Below are 26566 nucleotides of genomic sequence, written 5' to 3'. Positions count from 1 at the left end.
TTTGTGTGTTCTTTAAATTCACTGAATTCTTTTATCATGTTTATAATTGTTCTTTTGAGTTCCATGTCCTCCGTTATCTCTAGGGGGTTTTCATTGTGCTCCTCTAGAGGAGTATTGGTATTTGGTGGGGATATGTTATTTTTGTTTTTCATGTTATTATTTTTTCTCTGTGATTTTGACATGTGAATTTCTTTTGTAGTTTCTCTTTTTGTGTGAGACTCAAGCCTTCATGTTTAGGTCTGATTCTTTTTGTAAATTTTATGTGTCTTTGTGGTTTACTTCTTGGGCATGAAATGCTGGTTCCTCTAAGCTTCCAGTTCTCTGTTTTGATTTTGATGTGCCAATTTCTTAATCCAGCTGCAGAAGAATACACTTGACAGGAAGTCTAACTTTATAAATTTGTTTACAACCTCGAAGTCCTAAATTCATACCCATGCTCCTTTAGCTATAGTAAAAAGCATTTCCTATGTTTTCATGTAGTAATATGAAGCTTTTACTTTCCTAGGAAATACACTGTTCCCTACTGGGGGCCATCAGTGTTCTTTGTGTTGTGATACCTACACTATACCCTGGCCTGAATCAGTGATCAACATCTCATAAGGCACTTGATGAACATTCACAATTCCTTCCCCCAACTCAAATTTTAATTAAAACCATGTACAATTAATAAGAATATATCCTTCCCCCCCCTCAACTGGCCTGGGTGTAAGGGAGATGATGGTGCTGCTGAGGATCCTGGTCTTGTTTTTTCCCTCTATCTAGCGGAATCACTCAGGGAAGATTATTTAGAGAGGACTGCTGGGCAAAGACTCGGTACAGCAACTTGCTACGTGAATGATGGTGGAAAAAGATTATTTCCAGACATGTATTTCCAAATAACTTTTATACATAGAATTTTAAAAGCTCTCAAACTCTTGATATATTTTAAACTGTTTTTAGCAAATTACTGACAGTGTTGCAAAAATTTTTAGGAAAATTTAGAAAAAGTCACAATAGTCAGTTTACCATACATTGATTATTTTCTTTTATATTTTCTTACCCATCCACATCTTTTTCTGGTTTCAAGGCATTGAGAACTTTGTTGCTAAATGAGTCTACAGAGATCTGAAGGGCAAGGCCATGTACTCTGGTGTCTTCATTAATCTTCAAGATTTCATCTATAATCTAAACAAAACAAAACAAAAGCCCATTAGTTTTGTGAAAGTAAGAGCTAGCAAAAGAGTCTATACCAAAAAAAAAAGGTTCATAGGCCTGGGAAGATGGCCCAGTTGGTAAAGTGCTTGCTAATTGATGCCCTTGGAGCCCCAGAACCCACACAAAAAAGCTAGGATAAAGCTAGGATTAGTGGTACAGGCTTATAATCCCGGCTCTGAGACAGACAAGCAGATTCCTATGGCCTTCCCAGTCAGCCTAGCCTTATCTCAAAATAACAAGGTGGACAGGTCCTGAGGATCAGCACCTGAGGTCGTGTGTGCGTGTGTACCTACACCCACATGTACACACATCCACACACACACCAAGATTCCTAGAAATACATCTGTTACTTTCTGTTTTCTCATTCAAGTATCTGGTGTGAGGCACAATGAAGACTCTATTACCTCTTTTCATCATGTTTACACAGCCCTGAAGAACTCTGATGAAACCTTTCATGATTTCATGGTTCTTATAGTGCTACCCTGTGCCAGAAAAACAACAACAAAACCAAAACAGAGCACCACAGTCACTAAGGTTTAGGTAGGCAAAAGACAATTCCCTGTCAATGACCATATCTTAACCTAGACACAGACCAGTTTTCAGGGAGGCTGGGAAGCATGCACCCCAAGTACTCCACCTTGGCCCAGTGAAGCCTGTGGCCTCAGATATCACACACTCAAGTAGAAGTTTCTCCTAGCACTATGCCCAACCAGTCACCCAGGACCTCTACTTTATAGGATCTGAGTGGCACATCAGAAGCCTTTCCAAAGGTGTGCTGGATAGCTTTAGTGTCAACTTTACAAACCTGGGTTGAGGGAGCCTCAATTGGGGAATTGCCTCCATTGGACTGGCCTGTGGCCATGTCTGTGGGGTATCTTCTTGACTGTTGAATGATGTGGGAGGGCCTAGCCCACAGTGGGTGGTGCCACCCCTGGGCAGGTGGGCCCGTGTTGCATAAGAAAGCAGGCTGAGCAGGGGCCAGGGGAGCAAGCCAGTAAGAAGTGTTCCTCCTCCATGGCCTGAGCTCCAGCTCCTGCTTCCAGGTTCCTGCCCTGATGAACTGTGACCTGGGAGATGTAAGATAAAATAAACCCTTTCCTCCCCAAGTTGGTATTGGTCAGAGTATTTTGTCACAGCATGGAGAAACGAACTAGAACAAAAGGCTTAGTATTGAAACTCAAGCACACACAGATTTGGATTCACTTCACATAACAAGATCACTGCCTCATGAGTAGGAAGACTAGCTCATGGATGTGGAGCTCACTTGGAGAAGTATTGGTGTACCATTATTGCTTTATCGCCTAGCAAAAATCTCTACGGTAGTAATTCCAGTACTCTGGAGGCAGAAGCAGGAAGCTCTCTGTGAGATCAAGGCCAGCCTTGTCTACAGAGGAAGTAACAGGCCACCTGGGGCTACAGGGAGATCCTGTCTTGAGAAACAAACAAAAATCTGTATGGTATTATCACTATCTGGCAAAGAAAGAAGCTGCTACTTGGTGTAGCAGAGCAGAAAGAAAAGTCTGTCTCATTCATTCAGCTGTGAACTGAAGTTCTCGGAAAAAATTTAAATCTATGTGAAAGATTGTACGAGGCTGAATACTTAGCCTTTCACGGTTGTGCAAAGTTGGAATGTTGCAGATTTAAGATAAATTATCTTGGGCTATCTCTAGTCCCCTTAATAGTAGCAATTCAGTGCCCACCTCTGTGTTTAACCTAGCATTCTTCTGACTACTAGTGAAATTCTTTGGAATGTAATAAAATAAATCACTAGCTTCCACCAACTCAAAGGCCTTAAACATGTCACGAGATAGCAACTGAGGCCTATAGCAGAGATTTGCGCTTTGCTGTGACCCATATACCCAATGTTTTCACCAAGAGACTTTAACAGAGCCTTGATTTATTACTTTCTTTGTTCTGTTACTATAAAGAATTCATGAAATCGTTACCACACTGGGACATCATATTTGTAATAATCTGAATCTATTTTCCTGGGCCGATTGGCAAATGTGACATAAACTGTCTGATATCTTGCTTTCCTTTTTTGTTAGTAATGATCTAAGGCCTCCTGGGACAAAGGCTACATTTCCCAGCCTGCTTTGCATTTGGCCAGGCAACACAGTTGCAGCCAATGGAAAGGGAGCAGAATTGTGGCTTTCAGGAACATCTAAAGGGAAGAGCGTAGGAGCCTATCTTCATCCTTCTCCTTACTAGTGACAACACTGAACTTCATGTTCAGTGATCCTGGGAGAAGAGGGAAGGTTAAGACTCTCACCCTCAACCTCCATGTAAAGAATTGCCTTTCCCCACAGGACCTGGATGAGAGCCACAATTTAAGACAGTTTACTAAAGGCACAGTAAGGCACAGATCGCAAAAGCACATTCCAGGGGCTGGAGAGATGGCTCAGTGGTTAAGAGCAATGGCTGCTTTTCCAGAGGACCCAGTTTTGATTCCTAGCACCCACATGGCCACTAACAACCATCTGGAACTCCAGTTCCAAGGGATCTGATGCCCTCTTCTGGCTTCCCAGCATTTGCAGGCACTTGGTATACTTATATACATGCAGGCAATACCATCATACACATAAAAATAAATAAATCAAAAAAGCACATTCCATTTTATCAATGACTGGCTGAACTGTTTGTTCCCACCGACCAAACAAATCAAAATGCTTTTAAAAGCAAACTATGGTCAAGCATCTCTTCCTCCAGATGCCTGAACTTTGGGCCACCCTCAGGACGGCCTTGGGAGCAACTGGTTCTCTGATCTGTTTCTCCATCAAGCTACTCCTTCAGCCTATTCCTCACACCCTAGAAAAGAAAATCTTCTGCTCAACCCTGAAGGGGTCAGTGGGTTACCCAGGGTTTCACTCTCCAAGGTTTCAGTTAGTCTCATCAACCAGATACAAAAGCACTCAAGGCAAAGTTCCAGAAATAAACAATTCATTAGTTTGAAATTGTACACCTCTCGAAGTCACACAGTGAGATCCAGTGCCATCCACACATGAATTAGCTCTCTGTCTAGCAAGTCCACACTTGTGTATGTTATTCCTTAGTCCACTTAGTAGTGTGGTAGCATCATACTGTTTGTGTTTAAGTAACTTTGTTTCACTGAATAACAGCCCCTAAGCATGAGAATAGCAAGGTTGGTAATTCAGATACGCCAGAGAAGCCACACAGTGCTGCAGGGTCTGTACTACCTGCAGTCTCTGGCAGCTGTTGGGTGTCTTCCTAATAGTTTCTATCTGTATTTCTTTTGAAGAACTCCCCTTATCAACTCTGGAGTTGCTCTTTGACCCTGGCTAGAATGTGGATATGACAGTGGTGCTAACTCCACCATCTTGGACTTGACAGAACACCAGAGATGTTAGAACAGTGCAAAGGAAGAGGTGGGTCCTCTTATGACTTTGACAAGCCTAGCCAGTGACTGTTGATTCCCAAAGATTATTCATGTATAAGAAATAAACAACTCTGTTATTCTAGATTTTGTGACTTAGGGTTTTCTATTCCAGAAATCTTTTTTTTTAAAGCCATAATGAACAACCTATTATATTAGATATTATCAAAGACAGCAATTCAAAGATAGCAATCCACCATAGTTTTTAAAACCTTGAACATCTTTTGGCATAACCCTGTATCATTCTCAGTCACTGTTTTATAAATTTTGTAACACTATTGAGTATTATGTTAAGAGTGACTTTCTACCTGAGTGCATGACAAGAAAGGGTTTAAATCTATATAAGCCTGGTGGTGGCATATTCCTATTATTCCATGAATTTGAGGCCAGCCTGGGATACCTAGAAAATCTATAAAATCATCCAAGTGACATACTCTAGAAGGTATCTGCATAACCAATGGTAAGGGCAAGGGCATTCAGTCTGTGTTTTCAACTCTGATAGTTTGAAATAAAAGTATTGCTAAAACTAGGCTATTATAGTGCACACTATTCGGCAGAAGCAGCAAGGATGTTAACTGGAGTTTTCCTCTTCAGTGCAGTTCCCCCTCAGTATCTTTTGGGAGGGTGTCTTTGGATACCAAAATCCATGGATGCTCAAGTCCTCTTTTTAAAAAAAGCAAGGTAGCCAGGTGTGGTGGTGCACACCTTTAATCCCAGCACTTAGAAGGCAGAGGCAGGCGGATCTTTGTGAGTTCGAGGCCAGCCTGGTCTACATAGTGAGTTCCAGGACAGCTGGGGCTACAAGGAGACCCTGTCTCAAAAAGACAAAAAAAAAAAAAAAAAAAAAAAAAAAAAGGCAAGGTTAAGCCAGGTGTAGCAGTGTATGCCTTTAATCCCAGCACTGAGAAGGCAGAGGCAGGTTCCAAGACAGCTTAGTCTACATAGTAAGACCTTGTTTCAAAAACAAGTATCTGCAGGATAACCTAGGAAAATAACATCCTTCTCAAACATTTTAAATTGCCCTTAGATTCCTTTTAACATTGATATAATGTAAACACAATCTAAAAATTGTCATGACAAGAACTAAACTCTGGCCAGTATAGATATTTTTCCCTAATATTTTTTTGATTCCCAGGTGGCTGAATCCAGATGGATTGGAGCTGTAGCTATGGAGGGCAACTGTTTGCATAACGAGAATCTTAAAGCTTAGGGTTTTCTATGGCTAGGAAGGCAAGAGAATCTGGAGTGCCATTAGCAGTTGGGGTGGGTCAGAGTGTGGCCATTGGCACAAGGGTAGTAGCCTGCATTCCAGTGGTTAAAACCAAGGCACCAGGGATCAGGCTGTACACACTGTGAGTACAAAAGGTCTTTCCCCAGGAAGTGATATGGACAGAGCCTCTGGAGAACGGCCTCACTGAACTGGAGGTCAGCTTTCTCCGGATTTTGGTGATCTCCCCAGTCCTGGCATAATTCCTCAGGGCTCTGGCCATCTTCTGGTAAGTCATGGTCTTCCGGTTGCCTTTTCTTTTTCCCCAAAGTTCGGCAAATTTTTCTTTATTTTTTTGATATAAACTGAAAGATGCCTTTGATTCTGTCAACCCACTGAATGCAAGATGCCATCTCAGGACTGCACAGGGATTTGTAAAGGTATTCAAAGCACCACAGCTTCCTCCTGCTTTTTCCTCCTTTTTCTGGAAAAGGGACGGTTGTATGAACTGGTTTTCAGGTATGCTCTGAAGTTGAATATTTTCTTCCAAGCACATGTCTGCAGTACTGTTCTGGATATCCTGCATGGGGCTTTGTCTACCAGGGGCTCCGGATGGCTGGGTTTTGTTTGTGTGGTTTGTTGCGGTTTTCAGAGCTTCCCAATGGATTTCTGCCAGAGGCTGTGTCTGATCTGATGACGTTCTGTCATCTGCTGTGTGTTCTTCTATTCTTAACTCCTGCTTGCTCCATACTTAGTAAACTCACTCATTTGAAACCAAAAAACATGGCTATTGTGGATCATTCTCCACACAGAGCAGTTGGTCTTTTGCTAAAGATACTTAACTATACTCCAGTTATAGATGAGGTCCTCTATAGAAAACATTCCACAGCAGTTGGAATGGTCTCTGATGTAAGAACGCTGGTTAAAGAAAGCAAGGCAATTTTTATATTCTGGGGAATACTGACGGTCTCCAGTTGAGTGCTGCCTCAGCACCTCAAAACTGTCTTCGAATGCTTGACCCAGCTTATCCTGTTCAATGCAATTCATTCTTCACGAATTAGCTGAAGAGTCTTGGGTTGAGGATGAAGCTCAGTGGTGTGGCCTGGCATGCACCGAGCTCTGGGTTCAACAGCAAGTCCTGCCATCCAAGTCCAACACAGCATCCGCTGGTACACTGTGAAGCTAGCCTTCTTCTCCTCTGAAAGTTTTGACATCCTCCTTACCTGACCAGTGCCAGGACCATTTTCATAGCCATCAGATTTTCTATTCCAGGAATCTTAACCCACTCCTCTCTGCCACAGTCAGCTAGAGGAACATTAGCCACAGAAAGCTCAGGCCTCAGCCCTGGGGCCATAATCTGGTACACGGTCCAGTTCTGTTACCACCGATTATGGGGACTGTATCACCCACACTTGAAATGATACTGGGGAAGGATGCTGGCAGATATAACTAGGGCTAAGGGAACAGCATGGGGGTTCTACCTATGCCAATGAAGGAGTCCCGGAATGTTAAGCCTAGAGAGGCCTCATAAAGATCATGGTGTTCTGTTCCTACATTGTATCAATACGGCTAAGGAAACCCTGAGATGCCAAGGGAAAGGTCCAATGTCAAAGAAGTTGCCAGAACAGAACAAAACCAGAGCAGGTCCCTAGATACACTCAGCCCAAGAATTGTACTAAATGCCACTGCTGAAACAGTCACAATCACCATAATGCCCTAGGATGTCTTCAGTAGAAACCCACCAGAAAGGAGAGAGGTGACCAAGGAGCATTTACATCACAGGGAAAATCAGCCACAAGAAAAGGCGGGGCCTGCTCCTATCACACCTAGGAGATGCTCATAGACCTGAAGAGAAAAGGAAATGAACTCGGCTGACATTACCTCATCTTCGCTGCTATCGGGAGGAAGGCAGACATGAGTGATGTTCAGACCAGCCTGAAAGGGAACACAAGATTCTCTGTCACCATGACATAATATACTGTTAGGAATTCTCACAAATTGTTAAAATCACCAGTTCTCACCTCCTCGGCCAAATTCTGGTTTATTTCCTGCATCAAGTTGTCATTGCCTGCCTAAGGGGAGAGGAGGGAGGGGGATGAACAGTATGAAAATACCTTGACATACTACCAAATACAACACAGGGACTACATTTGCAAATACGGTGAGTACAATGAACCAAAATACAAAGATGATATGGGAAAATACAGAAAAGACTCTATTACTGCAAAAATTGGGTTAACAGATGGGATTTAAGTATATGCTAATTTCTTAGACTTTCAAATTATATCATTTAAGAAATGACAGATTATATATTATAAGGCATAGAAGACAGACATCCTCACTAAACAGCCAGCCTCCCTCTGTGTGCGAAACCAAAGACAGGATTTGTACTTAGGTGGAAAGTCAATATACAACCAGATTCCCAGGAAGCCCAAGTCCCCAAACCCTTTCCCTTGCTGCATTGGGATATGGGGGTACCCCCAAGAGCTGTACCCCCAACAGTTCACATGGGCAAAGCCATACAGTCTTACAAACTAAAGCACAAACACCCTTGTAGCCTCTATTCTGATACACCAGCAGCCTGCCAAGCACGGATAGAACAGGCCAACTACCAGGGCATGGCAGCTTCCAGGCCGGGCTGGCCCCATTATTTCCCTGCACCTGCCATCACAGAGAGATGCCAATAACAACAGCATGCAATGCCAACTGCAGCTTAGGGGCTGCAGCCAAAACTGTACATGGAATGCAAAGTCCTTTGACACACTAAAGACTTTTGACACTCAGGCCGTAAAAGAGTAAGATTACAGAGCACTGAGTGCATCCAGCATTTGTCTTCCCCAGAAATAAGAGAGAACTCTCATCCTATTACTTATAAGTCATTTGAGAAGTTTAAGCGCATGTGGGCTACTATCTATTCTGTGTGATTTAAGTGGGTACCTGCCCCCCAACCTCTGGAAGCCACCCACACCTCAGACTGACTCCAGGAGGCCAGTATCTAACCTGCATCCCTGCACAGGCAAGCTCCACACCACAGCACTTGCCACCGAGCCTGCTCATCTTCAACAAGAAATACATCTGGTTTCCGTTTATATTTGTTTTCTAAGCTGCATCTTAAAACAATAGGACTGTACCTCATTTACAGCTTACCTGAATAATAGCAAGCACCGGCTTAAAGGCGGGGTTTTTTTCTTGCAACAAACTCAGCACTTCTTTGGAATTCTGAATGACTTCTCTACGTTGAGGAAGAAAAACAACACTGTTATTTCTTTGGTTAACAATTAGAAAGGACGGAATGACATATTCCTTACAGGGATTGCATCTCCTTACAAAGGTCATTACTGTAAGTGGATTAGAAAACAGGAGACATTTGAGTAGGGAGCATGGGGGAAGGTAGGACAACAGTGGCATCAAGAAATACTAACACAGGCAGTGTGTACTGGCACATACCTATAGTCCCAGCCCCAGGTAGGTAGAGGCAGGAGGATCCTGAGTTCAAGGTCAGCCTGGGCTACATGGTAAAACCCTGTCTTAGAAAACCAAAAATAAAAAAAATAAATAGTAAAGCCAATATTGTATAAAAGTGATGATCTGTTTTTTTTTTTTTTTAAATATGCAGGGAAACAAGCTAAATGTTAGCAATGATTTCCTAGAGGTAAGATTTTCTCTTGTAGTTTCCAAGTTTAAAATAAAAAATTGGGGACCAGGAAGATGGCTCAGTGGGTAAAGGTGCTTGCCAGCCTGACAACCCTGAGTTCCATCCCCAGGACCTATGGGGTGGAAGGAGAGAACTGACTCCTAGAGGGTTGGGAGAGGGCTGAAAACAGGGCTGTGCCTTGGGCTAAATTCCCTCCCAGCATTCACAGAAGAACACAGGGACACAGGAGGGAGAGAGGGAAAGGTAGGTGGCAAGCACAGCAAACTGTAGCTCCAGAGGTCCCCGCTGAAGACAGCTTCTTACTGTTGGAGCAGCATGTAGTCTCCCACAAGTCCAGCAGGGCCTTCTGCTTCATACTTGGGACAGGAGAGGCTCCAGATCCAGAGCAGACCCATACAAATGGAAGTGGGGAGGGGGTCTCTTACTTGAACCTTCTGGATAAATAATTTTGGAAGCCATTACTGTCTCTATTTAGTGTCCCACCTGGCACATGACCCCAGCAGTCTGCTTTTTGGTTTTCTCTCTCATAAACTGACCAGAAGCTTATCCAAGGTGCTACCCAATTCGGTGTTTAAGATATTCCTCCTTCCACCCCAGTGCTAGCTGGGTATTAAGCCCAGGGCCTCATACATGCCAGGTAAGCACTGAGCTACATCTCAGTCTGTCTTTAAATACTATTTTCAGCCTCTCACGGGTTCTTACATGCACCTAAGAACTTTCCCCCAAATGCAAGAAGAATTAGTCCCAGTTAAGATCCCCTCAGTTATCAGTTAGCAAGAACAAGACATCTCCCAGTTTGCAGAATGGTAGCTGTGGTGGTTTGAATGAAAATGTCCCCCATAGGCTCCAAGTGTTTGGACCTTTTGTCCCCAGATGATGGCGCTGTTTTGGGAGGTTTTAGAAGGTGTGGCTATCTTGGAGGAAGCACGTCACTGGGCATGGGCTTAGAGAATCTCTGAAAGCCTTGCAGGATCTCCAGTTGCTCTCTTGCTTCCTGTGCCTGTGTGATGATGTGAGAGCTTAGCTTCTGCTGCTCCTGCTCCAGCCACCTCCAGCCACCATTGCCTCCCTGCCATGACGGACTGTAATTCCCCTGGAACCATAAGTTCAAATAAACTCTTCCTTCTATAAATTGCTTGGGTCAGCGTTTCAATCACAGCAACAGAAAAGTGACTAATACAGTAGCCGATGAATGTAAGGGAAGGGCAGCAGGTAGATGAGAGAATAAGGTGCTCAGAAGACTACAAAGGTTTCGAAACTCAACTGCACCAAGATCTACCGTCACTGAGGCTAGAAAACAGACTCAGCAGCCAGGCAAGTGCACACAGCTTGCAAATATTTATGATTTTGCAAATCAATTCTCAGGGAAGCAGCTGAATTACTGTGATACATACGTGAAGTCATATGGGAAGGTTTACAGAGTGACTTGTTTAGTGATGGGTGACAAAGCTCCTATGCTGTACTGTTGCCCAGCCTGGCAGAGCTGCTACTGTGGACCAGGCTGGGTCCATATTTTTGCCTGGTCTGGGGAGGTAACGAAGTGTGAACCCAAGCACTTCTCAGCCTAAGAATTCCCTGGGGAGCATGGTAAGAATCAGGGTGCTATCCAAGAAAGATCGGTTCAAGATTCTGGGATGGGAAATTCTGGGGCCAGGAATGGGTCTTTTTAAAAAAATATATTTTATTTATTATTTTTATTTTATGTAAGTGCACCTATGTTGTGCAATGCCCACAAAAGTCTGAAGAGGGTGTTGGATTCCCTGGAACTGGAGTTATGGACATGGGTGCTGGGAATCGAACCCAGATCCTCTGCAAGAACAGCCAGTGCTCTTAACTGCTAAACCTTCTCTCCAGTCCCATGGGATGGGTTTTTTTAAATAAGTGTCAGGGGTTCTAGAACACAGGCACTGAAAAACAGCCAGGCCTGGCACTCAGGCCTCTAGTTTGCTAGTGGATCTTTCTATGGGCCCTGGCTTCCTTGTCAAACAGGTAGAGCCTAGTGGACCTTTACCTTTTCCTTATCCCTAGACATAGTTTCCCCCTGTGGCCAAAGCTATCTGTTGTGATTTGAATAGAAGTATTCCCCACAGGCTCATGTGTTTGAACACTTGGTCCCTAGCTACTGACACTGTTTAGAATGGCTCTGGAATCTTTAAGAGAGGGAGCCTTGCTGGAGGTAGTGGGTCAGTAGGAGCAAGTTTTGAAGTTTTATAGCCTGGCATCACTTCCTACTTACTCTACTTCTGGAGTTTGGTAACAAACCAGGTGACTCCCCCATGCTACCACCATGCCTTCCCCACCATGATGGACTCCTCTTAAACTATAAGCCAAAAGAAACTCTTTCTCTGTAAGTTGCTTCCTGTCAGGTATTAACTCATGGCAACAGGCTCTTAAACATAAAAGCTCACAACAGAAGCCTCTGGAGTCTTGCCCACCCTCAATAAAAAGAAAGCAACAGTTCACCAGGGAAGTTATTGCTAGGTTAAAAAGTCAGTTATCAGACAACATAGCTGAGGTATGGGCAGGTAGATAATGCAGGTAGGTAAAGGGGCTCCATGTTATAGTAATATCCCTAATAAAACAAAATTAGCTGGTGCACCCATCCACAATTCCCCACATGTATCACATTTTATACCTTGGAGTTACTTCTTCAGTGAAAACAAAACAAGTTCCCAGGCCTGATACTTCTAAAAAGTAGGATAAATGTTTCTAATCAGACATTTCCATGCCCTTGGAGGAGAAAACCTCTAAGAAGGACAATAGAATGTGGACCACAGCTAGGCTGTATGTGAAGCTAGAACTCAGAATTCTATTTCTAAAGATAACTGATTAACAGTTTAAGCCCTCATCACTCTAACCCTGCAATTAGTGATAGTTACAATAAATCTATCTACTGCCTCTACCACCACAGGCTCAGGCATCTCCCCTGGCTAACTGCTGCAATAAGCCTGTGAGCTGAGCACAAAGCTTTTCACTAATGACCACATTCCTCAGCCTCCCTGTGGCTAGCTATTGAAAACTATCATGTAAGCATCTCTGAATGACAAGACCATTCATTAACAACACTACATTTCCACTTCTCAATTCTTCCAAAGGCAAAAGAAGGATCCTTTTAAAAATACACTGATGGGGCCGGGCGTGGTGGCGCATGCCTTTAATCCCAGCACTTGGGAGGCAGAGGCAGGCAGATCTTTGTGAGTTTGAGGCCAGCCTGGTCCACATAGTGAGTTCCAGGACAGCTGGGGCTACAAGGAGACCCTGTCTCAATAAAGAGAAAAAAAAAAAAATACACTGATGATTTCTACAGAAGTCTCCTGAGACAGTCACCAGTGTTGGGAGAAACGTGTCCAAGGTAAAAACCAGTGCAGGGAAGTTTCATAATCTACTGCACCGGGGATCAGTGGAGATTCCATATAACAGCCACAGCAATGGTAAAGTTACCACCTCCGGATACTTCCAAGGACTGCATGTCCCCTTTCCTCTTTTTTAATGAAGGATTCTGAGTTTTAGCTGTACATGACCACCTGTATTTCCCAGTACCACTTACCTGTAGCTGGCTGGGGTCATGTGACTAACTTACTGGCCAGTAGGAGGAGGCAAGGACTGTAGGGTAAGACTAAGCACCACAACCTGGCCCCCTTTACTCTCATTGGCTGGGAGGTGACAAGACCAAAGCTGGAGCAGGCACCCTGGGGACCATCCTACCTTTCCTCTAGACAGCTAAGTACTGTAGCACTTTGGGCGTCATTATGGTTTAAATGTGTCCCTCAAAGTTCATGCACTGGAGACTTAACCCCCACTGCAAGTGTTGAGATTGGACCTTTAAGAGGTGAAATGGATGTGTGTGATTATCCTGGGATGATGGAACTGATGGGTTTACATGCCCATCTCTTTTTCCCTTTCACCTTCGGCCATTTTATCCTGCAGCAAGGCCCCTGCCAAATGCCAGGACCTCGACACTGGACTTTCCAACCTCCTGAAATTCAAGAAATAAGTGTCTATTGTTGGCTAACACCTGTGTTATTTTGCTGTAGCGGCATAAAGCAGACAGACAGGCATTTCTTAAAACATCCTGGCCCTTTTTGCATGAGTTGAATTTGAGAATTAATTAGATGGTCTTAGATATATCAAATCTCAGATGAGGAAAGAAGCATCACTATTTTATGAACCACTAGAAAAACTGCTGCTGGTTGAAGGGCAGCACAATCTTTTCTTTACAAAACATCTGTACTTACAAGTATTGATGGAAGTTTTTAGACTGTTTAGACCTGGAATTGCTATAAAGTCATTCAAACAATAGATTGAGGTATTCTAAAACTTCAAAGTGAGTATCTAACGCTTCTGAATGAGTTGACTTTTTGAAAAAAGCCATTGTATTTTTGTTGTCAGTGGTTTTGTACCATTACTGTAATAAAAATATCTGAGGTAATTAGCTTATAAAGAGAAAATGTTTTTGGCTCATAGTCGTGGAGGCATTCTGACAGCTTCTGGCAAGGGCAACAACCTATTATCATTGGAGTATGTGTCAGAGCATAACTCATACCCTGAGCCAGACAGGAAGGGAGGGAAGAGGAGAGGAAAGGTGGGGGGAGGGGAGGGAGAAGCAGCACCCTGTGGGCGGGGCCTTCATTTCAGTACATGGCCTCTGGGGAACAATCTACAGTCAGAATGTAGCACTGGATTTTCACTGCTCTCAGCTGCTCTCCCGAGTTTTGAGGCTGGTTCTTTCTGGATTCTACCAGATGTCAATGGAAGGTTGGCAGACAACAACTAGAAATCACAATATTTCCCAAAATGACCTTAACAATGATTGAAACATTGTGAGATACGGTCATCTAGCCACAGCATTACCTAACAGGTCATGATGCTTCCCAGGAAGCTAACCCTTTAGCCTCTTTTACTCACAGGAATGAAACAAGAAATACCACCCTAAGCTCCTTAACATCTATCTAGTCCCAGATCACTGCTCGACTTTCTGAGTCCCCTTCTGCAAGGCTGATACGTGGTAAAGCACACACACAACTCAATTGAAAGATACAATATGCACGTGACCAAGTTTCCACAGGTGTGGGCAGGGGCAAATAGGTTGTGATGACCACCAAGTCAACAGCCAATGGAAGACACAACCAACTGAAAGACAAACACCAGGTTCAGAGCTATTCAAGATGTATACTCTAGCACTGCTAAGGCAGCATAAGGCTTCCAATTACCTCATGAAGTTAATGGCATTGTGGTTTCCTGGTTTTCATTTTACAGGTGAAGACGCTGAGACCAACAGTTTATCCAAGCTTTCACACTCCAGTAGTACGGCCAAGTTGCAAAAAAAAAGGCGTCTGACTCTTAACCACAATTCTATGATGCAATGACATGGATACATCACTTGCTTCTGGTTTAGAAACCGACTTAGGAAACTACAGTCCACCAGCTAAGAATGGTTTTTACATTTTTATTTTATTTACATGTGTGCATGTGTTCATGTGTGTGTGAGTATTTGGGTGTGTTGGTGTGTGCACACTACAGGTCAGTTTTGGGTATTGGTCTCAGTAGTCATCTATTTGATTTTGTTTTGTTTTGAGACAGGGTCTCCCTGTAGTCCCAGCTGGCCTGGAACTCACTATGTAGACCAGGCTGGCCTTGAACTCACAGAGATCACCTTCCCTCTGCCTCCCAAGTCCTGGGATTAAAGGTGTGCGCCACCACACCCCCCCTTTTTTTGGGCAATATTTTATTTATTATTTTTATTTTATGTATATGAGTGTGTTGCCTGCATGTATGTGAGTGCACCCATGTCTTGCAGTGCTGTGGAGGTCAGAAGAAGGCTCTTCAGATTCCCCTGAAACTGGAGTTAAGGGTGGTTCGTGGCCGCCATGTCAGTGCTGGGAATCGATCCCGCATCCTCTGCAAGAGCAGTCAGTGCTCTTAACCACTGAGCTTTATTTTATGTGTGCATGTATTGTCTGAATGTACATAAGTGCACCCGTGTCGTGCAATGCCTGCGGAGGACAGAAGAGGCTGTTGGATCCCCTGGAACTACAGTTACAGACAGTTGTTAGCTGCCATGTGGGTGCTAGGATTTGAACCTGGGTCTTGCAAGAATGGTCAGTGTTCCTAACTGCTGACCCAATTCTCCAGCCCCATCCACTTTCTTTTTTGAGACAGGGTCTCTCACTGACCTGAAGCTCATGGATTCTGTCCAGCTGGCAAGCAACTGAGCCCCAGAGATCCACCTGTCTCTGTCCCTTTCCCCCCAGGTCTGGGATTAAAAGAGTATGCTGTTATGCCTGGCTTTTCACATGGGTGTTGATGAAATTGGAAATCCAACTCAATTCCTCATGCGTGCCCAACAAGTGCTTTACCAACAAAGCCATCTCCCCAGTCCGGGCTTGTACATTTTTAAAGTTATAAAATTAAAAAAACATTTCATAGTATGTGAAAACTACGTGAAATTTTCAGCATCCATAAATAAAATGTTGCATTTTATCAAAAAATTTGTGGAAATTTGTTCCTCCTGGCTCAAAAAGTACCTATATGCCATTTTTAATTTTGCTTCCTGGCCCACTCAAGTGCTTACTACCTTGCCCATAACACAAAGTTTGCAAAGTTTAGTTTGGAGGATTTTAATAATAATAGTAACTACTACATTTGTTGAGGACCGTAGGCAGCAGTCCCGGGGCTAGGCATTCTGTATGTGCATCCTCATTTAGTGTTTCCATAGCCTCTTTAGTAGGTACTGATACACTCCCATTTTCCAAAGGGAATTGAGTTTGGGGTACACACTGCGGACTAATCTCAAAGCCCCTGGTGACCACTCCCTAAGGCAGTCTTGGCTTTAAAATGTAGAACACGCACAAATAAAGCCCCCAGGAGATCTTGTGATGCTGCGGCTCAAACTCAGGACTTCATGAACGCTAGTCAAGAGCTCCACCCCTGAGCTAAACCCCCAACACTCCCCCAGGGGATCTTGATTTCATTGACACAAATATCTCCCATCTGCTGAGTACTCCTGTGGCCAGAACAGTGACGAAGGGACCCAGGCCAGGCGGGCGAGTTAAACTCGAAAGAGCAAATAAAGGCAATAAATGCTATAGACCTTAAGCCAGGAAGACAGGGTGCTTTGCATTTCACCTCCGGGCTGACTTCAGAGCCAAAGTCACTAAAATGACCCTCAGCTCTGTGCTAGTTAAAATCGAAAGAGCCGACGGGCGTGGTGGCGCACGCCTGTAGTCCCAGCACTTGTGAGCCAGAGGCAGGCGAATCTCTGTGAGTTCAAGGTCAGCCTGGTCTTCATAGTGATTTCTAGGACAGCTGGGGCTACAGGGAGACCCTATCGCAAAAAGACCAAAGAACATCAGAGGGACATCTGTGGCTAGGCAGGAAGGTGAAGGGGAGTGTGAACCTTGTAAAACCCGATAAGAAAGAAATGGCCATGGAGCCCCGGTCACCCTGAATTCCAAGGAATACACGTATGTCTCTTTTTGAACTAACCAATAACTGTGCATCTGCTTCTGTAAATTTGCTTCTGCCCTATAAAAGACCCTCCCCAACATGAGCCGGCGCGCAAGTCTTAACCTTTGCAGGGTAAGGCTGTGCGCCCTCAGACGTCTGTGATTTCTTAATAAAAACTCCTCTTGCTTATTGCATCCCGAAGCTTGGTCTTGTCCCTGTGTGATGAGCGCACGTCTCTTTCAAAGTAACGTTCAGAATGAACAAACAGTCCCTTTAGCCTCATCCTGAAGAGCTTCGAAAAGGCACCACTTAAGAGAGCGAGAGAGGACAGAGACAGATAATGACTTAAAAGCTGGAAGAAAGCCGGAGGAAGTGAATGGAGGGACAGCGTGCCTAGACAAGCGGCATCCTCCAACCCGGGCTCAATCCTAGTTGGGAGCAAGACCAGAAAAAGCTTTCCTGCCACCTCCAGGTGGTCAGCGGGTCCCTTGGTACCGCTGTCCCTCTAACGGCCCCAGGAAAGCCCTGCTCAGGTCTTCCCGGTCCCTCTGACGCAGGGGCAGAGGGCTGAGGACCAGGGGGAGGGGACGATGACACCGCGCCCGCATAGATCACCAATGGAGGTGAGGATCGCGCTTTTCGAAGCGCAGTGGCGCTGGGGATTCTGCTGTGTGGTCAACGATGGTGGGGACCGGCCACCGCGACCGGATTTCGCTGGGGACCCACTATGTCTTCACTTTGGCGGGAGATGACTCAGGCTCCCAGCGGTCCCAAGCCAGTACGCAGAGGGCTGCAGAGCCACCCGGCCCGCCGCGCTCCCGCCCCGCCCCTTTCCTGTCGGTGCCCCGCCCCGCGCAGTTGCATCAGAGCCCGAAGCGGGCGGAGCACGTGGAGCGGGGCGTGCGGTCCGTGCAAAGCTCGCCGGCCGGGTACCCGATCCCCCGGTGCCACCCCCCACCCCCCGGGCCCTCCTGGCCAATCCCTGGGTGTCCCTAGCAAGTAGGCACCAAGCACTCTGCCAAATGGTTCTCCGGGTCCTCCAGCGACCGAGAGCGCCGGTGTCCGGTCCCATCCCCTGGTCCCTGGCTGATGACCTGCGCGCGCGTCCTCTTTAGCCCCCCCCCCGACACCCCCCCGGGACTGACCTGACGATGGAGTCCTTTGTGGGGGCCTCCGGGCTGCCGAGGCCAGGGCTGCTGAAGGCCTGGTCATCCCGCAGCGACCGCTGCCCGCGCAGTCCCTCGGGGTCACCACCTCCGCCGCTGCTGCTGGAGCGACCAAGCACACGGAGGCGGCGCGGCGGGCCCGGGAACCGCTGCGGGCGGCGGAGCTGGCGCAGCACGAGAGGCAGGCGAGCGCTCATGGTGCTGCGGGAGCGCGGGGCGGCAGGTCCTCCCGAGGCGTGGAGATGCGATTGCACCAACTTCCTCCGGAGGGTGGCGAGGCAGGCGACACAGAGAGCCAGGCTAGCCAGTAACGGGCCAGAGGCGGGAAGGACCAAGCTCTTCCTAGTGGGAGGAACAGAGGCCCCTAGGGGGCACTGCACCTAGTGGCCGTGACGTTAGGAGGGCGGGGGCCTGCGGACGAGGCTTCTGGTTGGAGTTGCTTTCAAGTGAGAAGAGGTGGGGCATCTCTGTGATGCTTAGCCCGGGCCTCAGGCACTGTGGCTGGCTGGTTTCCCTCAAAGCCTGGTGCCACCCTTGGCCTGAAGGAGGCAGTTCACTTTCTACTAGAGCAAGCGGCTTTGAGTCCAGTTTAGACCAGAGGGCTTGGTTTATTATGTGGGAGGTGGCCTCAGGGTAAGAGCTGGACTTGGAATCCCAGTGCTGGCTTTGTACCCCTAGGCAGGTTAACCTCTTGGGCCCTTGGGATTGAGATTCTTACCTAAAAGTTTTTCATTTCCAAGGCAAATGGGAATAAGATTGTAAATATGTACTCCCCAAGTAAGGTAGGAGTAAAATTCATCCACGGTAGAATTGTGTGCTGGGCCACGTGCTAGAATGATAGCCATTTAACCCCAGCAGATGTAAAGAATTGAGTGGTGTTGATTGGGTTTCCAGCCAGGGGAACCTGGGGTGCAGAAAAGCCTGCTGGTTCATTGGCCAAGCTCTGAGCCTGCCTGAGTCCAAAGATCTTTCCTCCTCTTTCCTCCTCCTTCCTCTTTCCTTCCTTCTTCCTCCTTTCTCCTCCTCTTACATTTGTTTTGTGTACGGTGCCCACATGTGGAGGTCACAGGACAAGTTTCAGAAGACAGTTCTAACTATATGGGCATGGTCATCAGGTCTGGCACGGAGTGCCTTTACCAGCTAAATCATCTACTGGCCCAAGGGTCATGTTCTTGAATTGCATGGCCAAGCAGGTTCCAAAGAGAACCATAATACTCTGTGGTTGAAAGATCTGAACGGGAAAGGCTCTCAAGTTAAAAAACAATGTACACGTAACCGAACTGGAGCTGAGCACCACAAAAACTAACTTACTAATCCCTGCCCTGGAAGGGTCTTGGACTGTGAGTGGCTATTGCAGAACCATTTGAAGAATGCACCTTGGAGGCTGATCTCAGTCATTATTGCTGTGGGCTGGAATAGTGCCCCTAAAGGTCCAGAGGTTACAGACCTGGTCACCAGCCTGTGAAGTCATTGGGAGATGGGGGGACCATTAAGAGATGTGGCCTAGATGGAGAAATTTAGTTCATTAGGGGTGTGTCCACACATTGATCCCTGATCCTCCTCCACTTTGCTTCCTTAACTATCATCAGGTGAACAGTTTTGCCTCGCCCCCACCTATCCATGGTATACTGCCTTGCCATAGAGTCCAAACCCGTGGAGCCAATCCTCCTCCACTTTGCTTCCTTAACTATCATCAGGTGAACAGTTTTGCCTCACCCCCACCTATCCATGGTATACTGCCTTGCCATAGAGTCCAAACCCGTGGGGCCAGTCAACCATGATCTGAAACCATGAGCTCATGATAAACTTTTCCTCCTTAAAAGTTGCTTATCTCGGGTACTTTTTACAGTAATAGAAAACACTTGTCAAGAGCCCATGGTGATTCACATCTGTAAAGTGTTTGTATCTTTAAATGAGATGATGTGTGAAGGTATGTGAATAGTCCCCACCTGCAGACCATATTGTTTTAAAAACAATGTTATACTTTATAATCTTAAAATTTTTAGATAAAAGAAAATTTTGCTATTGTTTTCAACATTCACATCACTTGTTTAAGTCACAGAATTATGGGCTACAATGAATTCTATGAAGCTGAAGCCGGGAAGTTCTCCCACTCTGCAGTAACTAAAGAAACACTGAACTAAAACCAGAACATTGTGTTGGACAAATGTAGGTAGCATCTAATAGAACCTTCTTTCTGTACACTGTTTGACATTTAACTAAGGCCTAACCCATTATAAAATTATTCATTGCAGTCTTAACAGGCAATTTTTAAAAAATCACTTGAAAGTTCAAAATAACAAATACCTGTGCTGATAGAGTCAGTTAAAGTAGTTTACTCAAACACTTAGAATACTGATGTGGATGAACCCAGAGACCCGTGTCCTTCTCAGTGCACAGCCGGGCCCTAATGTCAACACAGCCGGGCCCAAGCTCAAATGCTGCCATTGCCCATGAGAAGTGTTTGGATCTTTACACACTTTTTTTTTCCCCCCAATACGAAATGCCCTCATCAAAGAGTGTTTGTGTGCTGAAGGCTTGGTCCCAGACGGTGTGGCTACCTAGAGGTGATTGAATCATGAGGACATAAAAGTCATCAATACATTAATTCATTGATGAGTTCATAGCTGGATGGGCTTATTTAGAGATAGGGTAGGTCATAGGGGTAAGTCTTGAAGTTTCTCTCTCCCCGCCCCCGCCACCGCCCGGTCTTTGTTAGCAACCTCCTCAGCTATGATCACAGAGCCAGCCGGCTGTGGACTTAAACCTCTGAAACTGAGCCAAAATAAATCTTTCTTCCTTCTGAGTTTTTATGTCGGGTGTTTTGTCCCAGTGATGCAAAGCTAATTATCATGCACCCTTAATGCCCACTTGCAGGATAGTAGATAGTAGGAATAAGAGAAAGGCTTATGAAGTAAGCTTAGGAGCCTTCATTTTCCCATGCCTGTTTCATAGACAAGCGTTATGACTGCACACGGGAGAGCTGTCTAAACTTGTTGACTCAGAATGGAAACATTTACTTAAGAAAAGTCAGCTACACAAGGAAGAAAGGTCTCTATTATATTGAAGTCTTAAAAAATGTATTCACTAATGTGCTTTCCCTAGTAAACGTAGGTGCACTTGGAAATAACATTTGGACAAATGGCAAAGAAAGTTTATTTTCAGCATGTTAAACCACGTTTCTGAATTTAAAATATTCCACACATGTATAGAATGCTTTTACTGTGTTCCAGGATCCATATATAGGCATGTGGGAAGGAATCACCTGTGAATGGGGCTGTGCCAAACCCAGGTCTCCCTGGATTTACTGTGTAGAGCATGTAACATGCAAATTAATGGAGACATGTATAACGGCTCTGGGTCTCTGAGGACCAAGAAGAGGCATCACCTTGACTGAGAGAGTTATAAAAAGCTTCCAGAAGGAGGTGGCTCTTTAGCATTTGAAGGCAAGATGTCAGGATGGTTTAGGCAAGTCCCTGTTGGGAGGTGAGTGGAGTGGATATAGAAGGAAACACATGAGCAAACGTCTAGAGTTCAGGCAAGCGTGGGCTGGCGACATTCAGTGAGTGGGGAGAGGGAGTAAATGAGGAACTCTGACAACTCAGGCCAAAGAACTAGGTGCCACATCATGGCTGGTCAGGTAACTACATGAAAGACTGTTGCCACTCAACTATGTCCTTAAATATAGTTAAGATGGTAATTTTTGTGTTATGTGTATCATGCCACAATTTTTTTAAAAGATCAAAAGAAGGAAGAATAGAAGAAAAAGAAATATTTCAAATCGATGATTGAAAATTGTTAGAGGCAGGTTTTGTTTTGTTTTCCCCAGCAAAGAACAATTTCTTGGTGCAGTGGCCAAAGTGAATGGCAACAGAGGTCACCAGTGGTGATCAAGCCAGAAACTAAGAGGTCAGTTGCCATCAAATAATGAAGGCTAGAGGGCTGCATTAACTCAAACTAGTGCTGAGGCAGGGCCATGGAATAGGAGGAGGAACAGTACATGACCACGCTGCTCTGCACAGGCTTCTAAGACTGGTCACTATTCAAAAGGCCCTGTGCCTGGCCGAGAACAACATCAGTGAGGTGGTGGCAGTGCATACCAATGAGTGGCCAGGCCTGCATTACAGCTATGAGCCCATGCACAGTAGAGCCAGAGATTCAGTCTCTCCTGTGACCAGGAGCTATGGTTCCCTCCTGTGATCTTGGGCAGCAGTTTCAACCTTCTCTCAGCAGTTGCATCCTCCACAACTCTCTCCCCTGAGGTCCCAAGTTGTGTATGGCAGTGTCTTTGCCTCTGTTAGACTTATGATGGGGACCGAGGAAGTTTCTGTCATTTGCAGTTTCTAGTCTTGGAAAGACTGATTCTTAATAATAGTCTTTCTACCTCCCTTGATGACCAGCTAAGGTCTTGTCTGTACACATGGTCCTGGACACCCAGGCCCTGACAGACCTTTCCTACGTAGTCCCAGGCACCAAGAGGTTTTCCATCATCTTTCTGTTACTCTTCACAGCCCCAGTATACCTTCACCTGTGCCCAAAGAAATGTAAAGCACCTCATTGAACTTCTGGAGGTAAAAAATAAAAAGAACATTAGACAATGAGTTGGGGAAGTTGGGGAGTGAAGGATGACTATATTAAAAACATTATATTCATGTATGAAATTCTTAATTAATAAAAATATTACATTAAAAATAACAAAGGCTAGTTGCCTGTGTCTGGAGAAGTCACAGACCCCAGAGAAGAATCTATTACTACCTTTTTCCTAAACCAATATAAATTCTAACTATATTATAAATACTTATCCTTACACCAACAGATAAGTGTAGCTCTCATCCCTCACCAAAGAAGCTTCTTTTTGCAGGAGACAAAGGTTGTTACAGAGATCCATAACTGGTCAAAATGCAGAGAATTTGACCATGGGCTATCTAGCCCAGTCGGTTCATCGTCAATGCAACCCCTACACCTAAGGCTCAGGGAACATCGTGGAAGAGGGGGTGAAAAGATTGTGAGAGCCAGAGGACCAGGATACTTTCTGGTAGATGGCGTCTTCTAGACATGACAAGGATGCTGTAGCCATGGAATCTGAAAAATAAGGTTGCCTAAAAAAGACATGCATAATGACAACACTAATTGACATGCCAATGCAGATAGAGGAAATTTCACAAGGCCCCACTTCAAGATGAAGAGCTACATGCAATCAGTGGAGAGAGAGAGAGAGAGAGAGAGAGAGAGAGAGAGAGAGAGAGAGAGAAAGAATTTGACTTCTCCAGGAATGCGAATGAAGCCCCCTGGTAGGTTATCCAATCTCAAGTAGTCAACCCTAAACTCATGTAAGAGCAGCACTGAATGGGCCAGTAGGTTCTATGTGTGTGTGTGTGTGTGTGTGTGTGTGTGTGTGTGTGTGTGTATAACAAGTATAAAAGAAAAGGTCAAGAACTTAAGAGGGAGTTGGGGGACACATAGGAGGAGTTGGAGGGGGAAGAGGGAAGGATGAAAATCCTGTAAATATAATTCTCATGTATTAAATTCAAAAAACATTAAAACTATGGAGATTACTCTGGATAATGGTAGTATATAGGGTGGTGAATGCAGGGTGTGGCATAGTGAGCTCTATGCCAACTCCTTCACTGATTGTGGATGATTAGCAAGAGTGCAGTGGATGAGAGCAACTGGATAGCACAAAGATTTGCATTCCAGAGTGCAAGAGCTTCCATGCAGCAGTTCATGCATTTATCACGGCAGGTTTGCTAGTTGTCCCTTTAAGACTGGGGGTGCTTAAACACAGGCTTCCTTGTTTGTGGAATAAACTCACTCTGTGTGTGGCACCCACCAGGGCTGTGGAGAGTCCAGATAACAAGAGAAACCACTGCAAATGTGAAGCTCATGCTGCCTACCAGATTGTAACAATGCCCTTTACCACTGGCCTGGGAAACTTAAGGCAGGTTAACTCTACTAGCATGGAAGGCCTACACTAGCATGGAAGCAGGTAACCTCCTTTCATGAGATGAAGCCGGTTTTCTCCTGAATAGTAGGGCAGAGTGGGCAGATCCTGTAGGAGCAGAAGCAGACCACGGAGGACTGAGTGAAGTGTCATTCTGCATGTGACTAGACACTTTATGCTAGCTACAATCAGGACAAGGGAGTGAATGTGAGGAGTTTGAAGAAGACTGGCCAGATGGCCAATGAGGAATCCATAGAGTCTCAGAAAAAGATCACACATAAAAAAAAGATGCTTCCATACATACAGGCAATTCACTCATACACATAAAATAAAAATAATAACAAATAAAATATTTAAAAAAGATGCTTCCGGGGAATCTGCTAACAGTCAGAAGAAATGACATCAGTTTTAGACAACAGGTAGAAATACCCTGGAGGAACTCAGAGCTAGATGGCATTTCCGGAAAGGGAACATGAACAGTAGTTTAAGCCTTATGTGAATTCCTAACCATCAAGGAGACACTTTGTCTCACATACCAGCAGTTGATGGAGATTATAGAGGCCAGGCAGGTAGGATTCATTAGTGAGGGGGCCCAGGTGGAAAGTTCTCCCAAATAAGCATCGTGTTCAACATACTTTCAATGATACACATGTTCTCTTAAGAGAGCCATTATTGTTTATCTAGAACATATGTGTCCATGCCCATAAAGAGGAAAAAAGGAACTGTCTCCTCCAAGAGGTCAAGGCAAGTGGTCATCGTTAAGGCTCATTTTTACCTTAAAATTACCTTTTATTTTATGTGTATGGGTGTTTTGGCTGCATGTAGGTAAGTTCACCACATACATGTGTGCAAGCCCAAAGAGGCTAGAAAAGGGCATCAGATCCACTGGAACTAGAGTTATAGATGGTTGTTAGCCCCCATGTGGCTGCTGGGTACCGAATCTGCATGAGCAGCCAGTGCCCCTGAGCCATCTCTCCAGCCCCTGATTTTTACCTTTCAGCTGCTCTTCTCCAATCTCAGCATTGCCTCTGCAGAACCCAGGCCCAGATAGACCAGCTCTCTTGTCTTCTTTCTTCTAAAGAAGCTGGAAATTTAGATTTTTATTCTTCAATCTTTTTCACGTTGCATATTCAGTCTCTGGACTACCAGCTCATAAGCTTTGACTTAACCCATTTATCAAAGCAGGGATCTGCTTACACCGTGGTCTTCTTTGAGGATTCTATAAGCACTGTATGGACAGTCATACATTGCTATGCAAGCAGGACATTTGGGGTCTGTGTTTGCCTGCAGAGCAGATGTTCTGATCACTATCCAAACCCTGTTCTTTTAGGTCGTGCTGAAACACAGAGCTTTAGAAGTAGTGAGTCACAGCTGTCTGCTTCTTGTCCTTCCTTTCTCATTGCATAATGTATGTGAATAAGCCAGTGTTAAGGAAATAAAGCTTTGTCTCTCATAGATCCATAAAGGGGACTTTGTCTGGGGCATATACCACAGTTGTAAACTCAGCAAGCTTGTCTCTTGGCACCCAGCCTTCTATGAACTTTCCCTCCACCCCACCTGACTTCTCACCCTACCCGTGTGCAAATTACCCTATGCTTTCTTTACATCCCAGAAGCAGCTATCAGGAAAGACAAGGAAAAATCCAAGGAGGGTCTGAGAATCCCACTGGTACGTATTGATGCTTAGGTCAAAGTGCCTGGAAATCTGCAGAATAGAAGTCTCCAGAATTCTATCAGTCAAGAGATTGAAATGGCCAAAGACCCAGTAAAATGCCACCTTCTCTTGATCTGGTGACACTGTATTACTGAGAGTGCTATACATTTTTAAAAGCACTTATTCATACGTGTCTCCATTGATCTCTGATTTGACTCTGTTTTTCTCATCTTTGGGTTCAAGTAAGTTATTTTTAAAGATTTAGTTGTAATTATGTGTATGTCTGTGTGGGACTATGTGCATATGAGTGCAGATGCCATGGCGGTTGGAAGAGGGTGTCAGATCCAGTGGAACCACTGACATGGGTTCTGTGCAAGAGCAGTACTTGCTCTTAATCACTGATCCATCTCTCCAGCCCTCCAGATTTAAAAAAAAAAAAAACTCTGTTTAATCATTAAACGTGTTGGTAAAGTACAAATTGTCCCACACCGCAGAGCCGATAAAAAAGCATCTCAAGAGATCAGAGAATAGTTGCATGTGCTACAGTTTAGAATGTTTTTCTAAAAGACAATTTTTGATCTCCTGAAAATGAGCTTTCAAATATGCCATAAATCAAATATCCTAAATTTCGTTAATTTAGTTATAGATTGATTGAAGGAGTTAAGGTGTACCATCTCAAAATATGCTTAATTGGTGTATTGATTATTTCAAGTGAAACCCAAGGATTTCCCAACTTCAGAAGAAGCCACTCGGTTTCTCTTTCCCTACATACACGTCACACAGATTCTTTTAAGTTTTATTATTTGTGTATGAGGTTATGCTGGCATGTACGTGCACCTGTGCATGCAATGCCCATGGAGTCCAGAAGAGGGTGTCAGATCCCCTAAACTGGAGTTTTCGATGGTTGTTA

The 26566-nt window shown here is 44.8% G+C and overlaps 1 protein-coding gene and 1 pseudogene across 2 annotated transcripts in view; both read right to left on the bottom strand.

Moving 5' to 3' along the window:
* Window positions 1-18438, bottom strand: part of Mthfd1l (methylenetetrahydrofolate dehydrogenase (NADP+ dependent) 1 like) — a 236318-nt gene extending 217880 nt beyond the window's left edge. Inside the window, exons 1-5 of one of the 2 annotated variants that reach the window (XM_008847734.3) lie at window positions 18042-18438; window positions 8943-9027; window positions 7817-7867; window positions 7677-7730; window positions 1040-1164 (exon numbers count right to left, since the gene is read on the bottom strand). In XM_008847734.3, coding sequence (XP_008845956.1) covers window positions 1040-1164; window positions 7677-7730; window positions 7817-7867; window positions 8943-9027; window positions 18042-18259 — 533 coding nt within the window. In that variant the 5' untranslated portion in view covers window positions 18260-18438. The remainder of the gene's footprint in view (window positions 1-1039; window positions 1165-7676; window positions 7731-7816; window positions 7868-8942; window positions 9028-18041) is intronic. The other variant, XM_029570755.1, reaches the window with a different exon arrangement.
* On the bottom strand, window positions 5840-6842 carry LOC103745749 (annotated as a pseudogene).
* Window positions 18439-26566: the final 8128 nt, after the last annotated feature.

Source organism: Nannospalax galili, unplaced genomic scaffold, assembly GCF_000622305.1.
Source record: "Nannospalax galili isolate Female #2095 unplaced genomic scaffold, S.galili_v1.0 scaffold563, whole genome shotgun sequence".
Classification (NCBI taxonomy): Eukaryota; Metazoa; Chordata; class Mammalia; order Rodentia; family Spalacidae; genus Nannospalax; species Nannospalax galili.
Note: the sequence above shows the minus strand (reverse complement) of the source record. Positions and strands in the feature narration are given on the sequence as shown.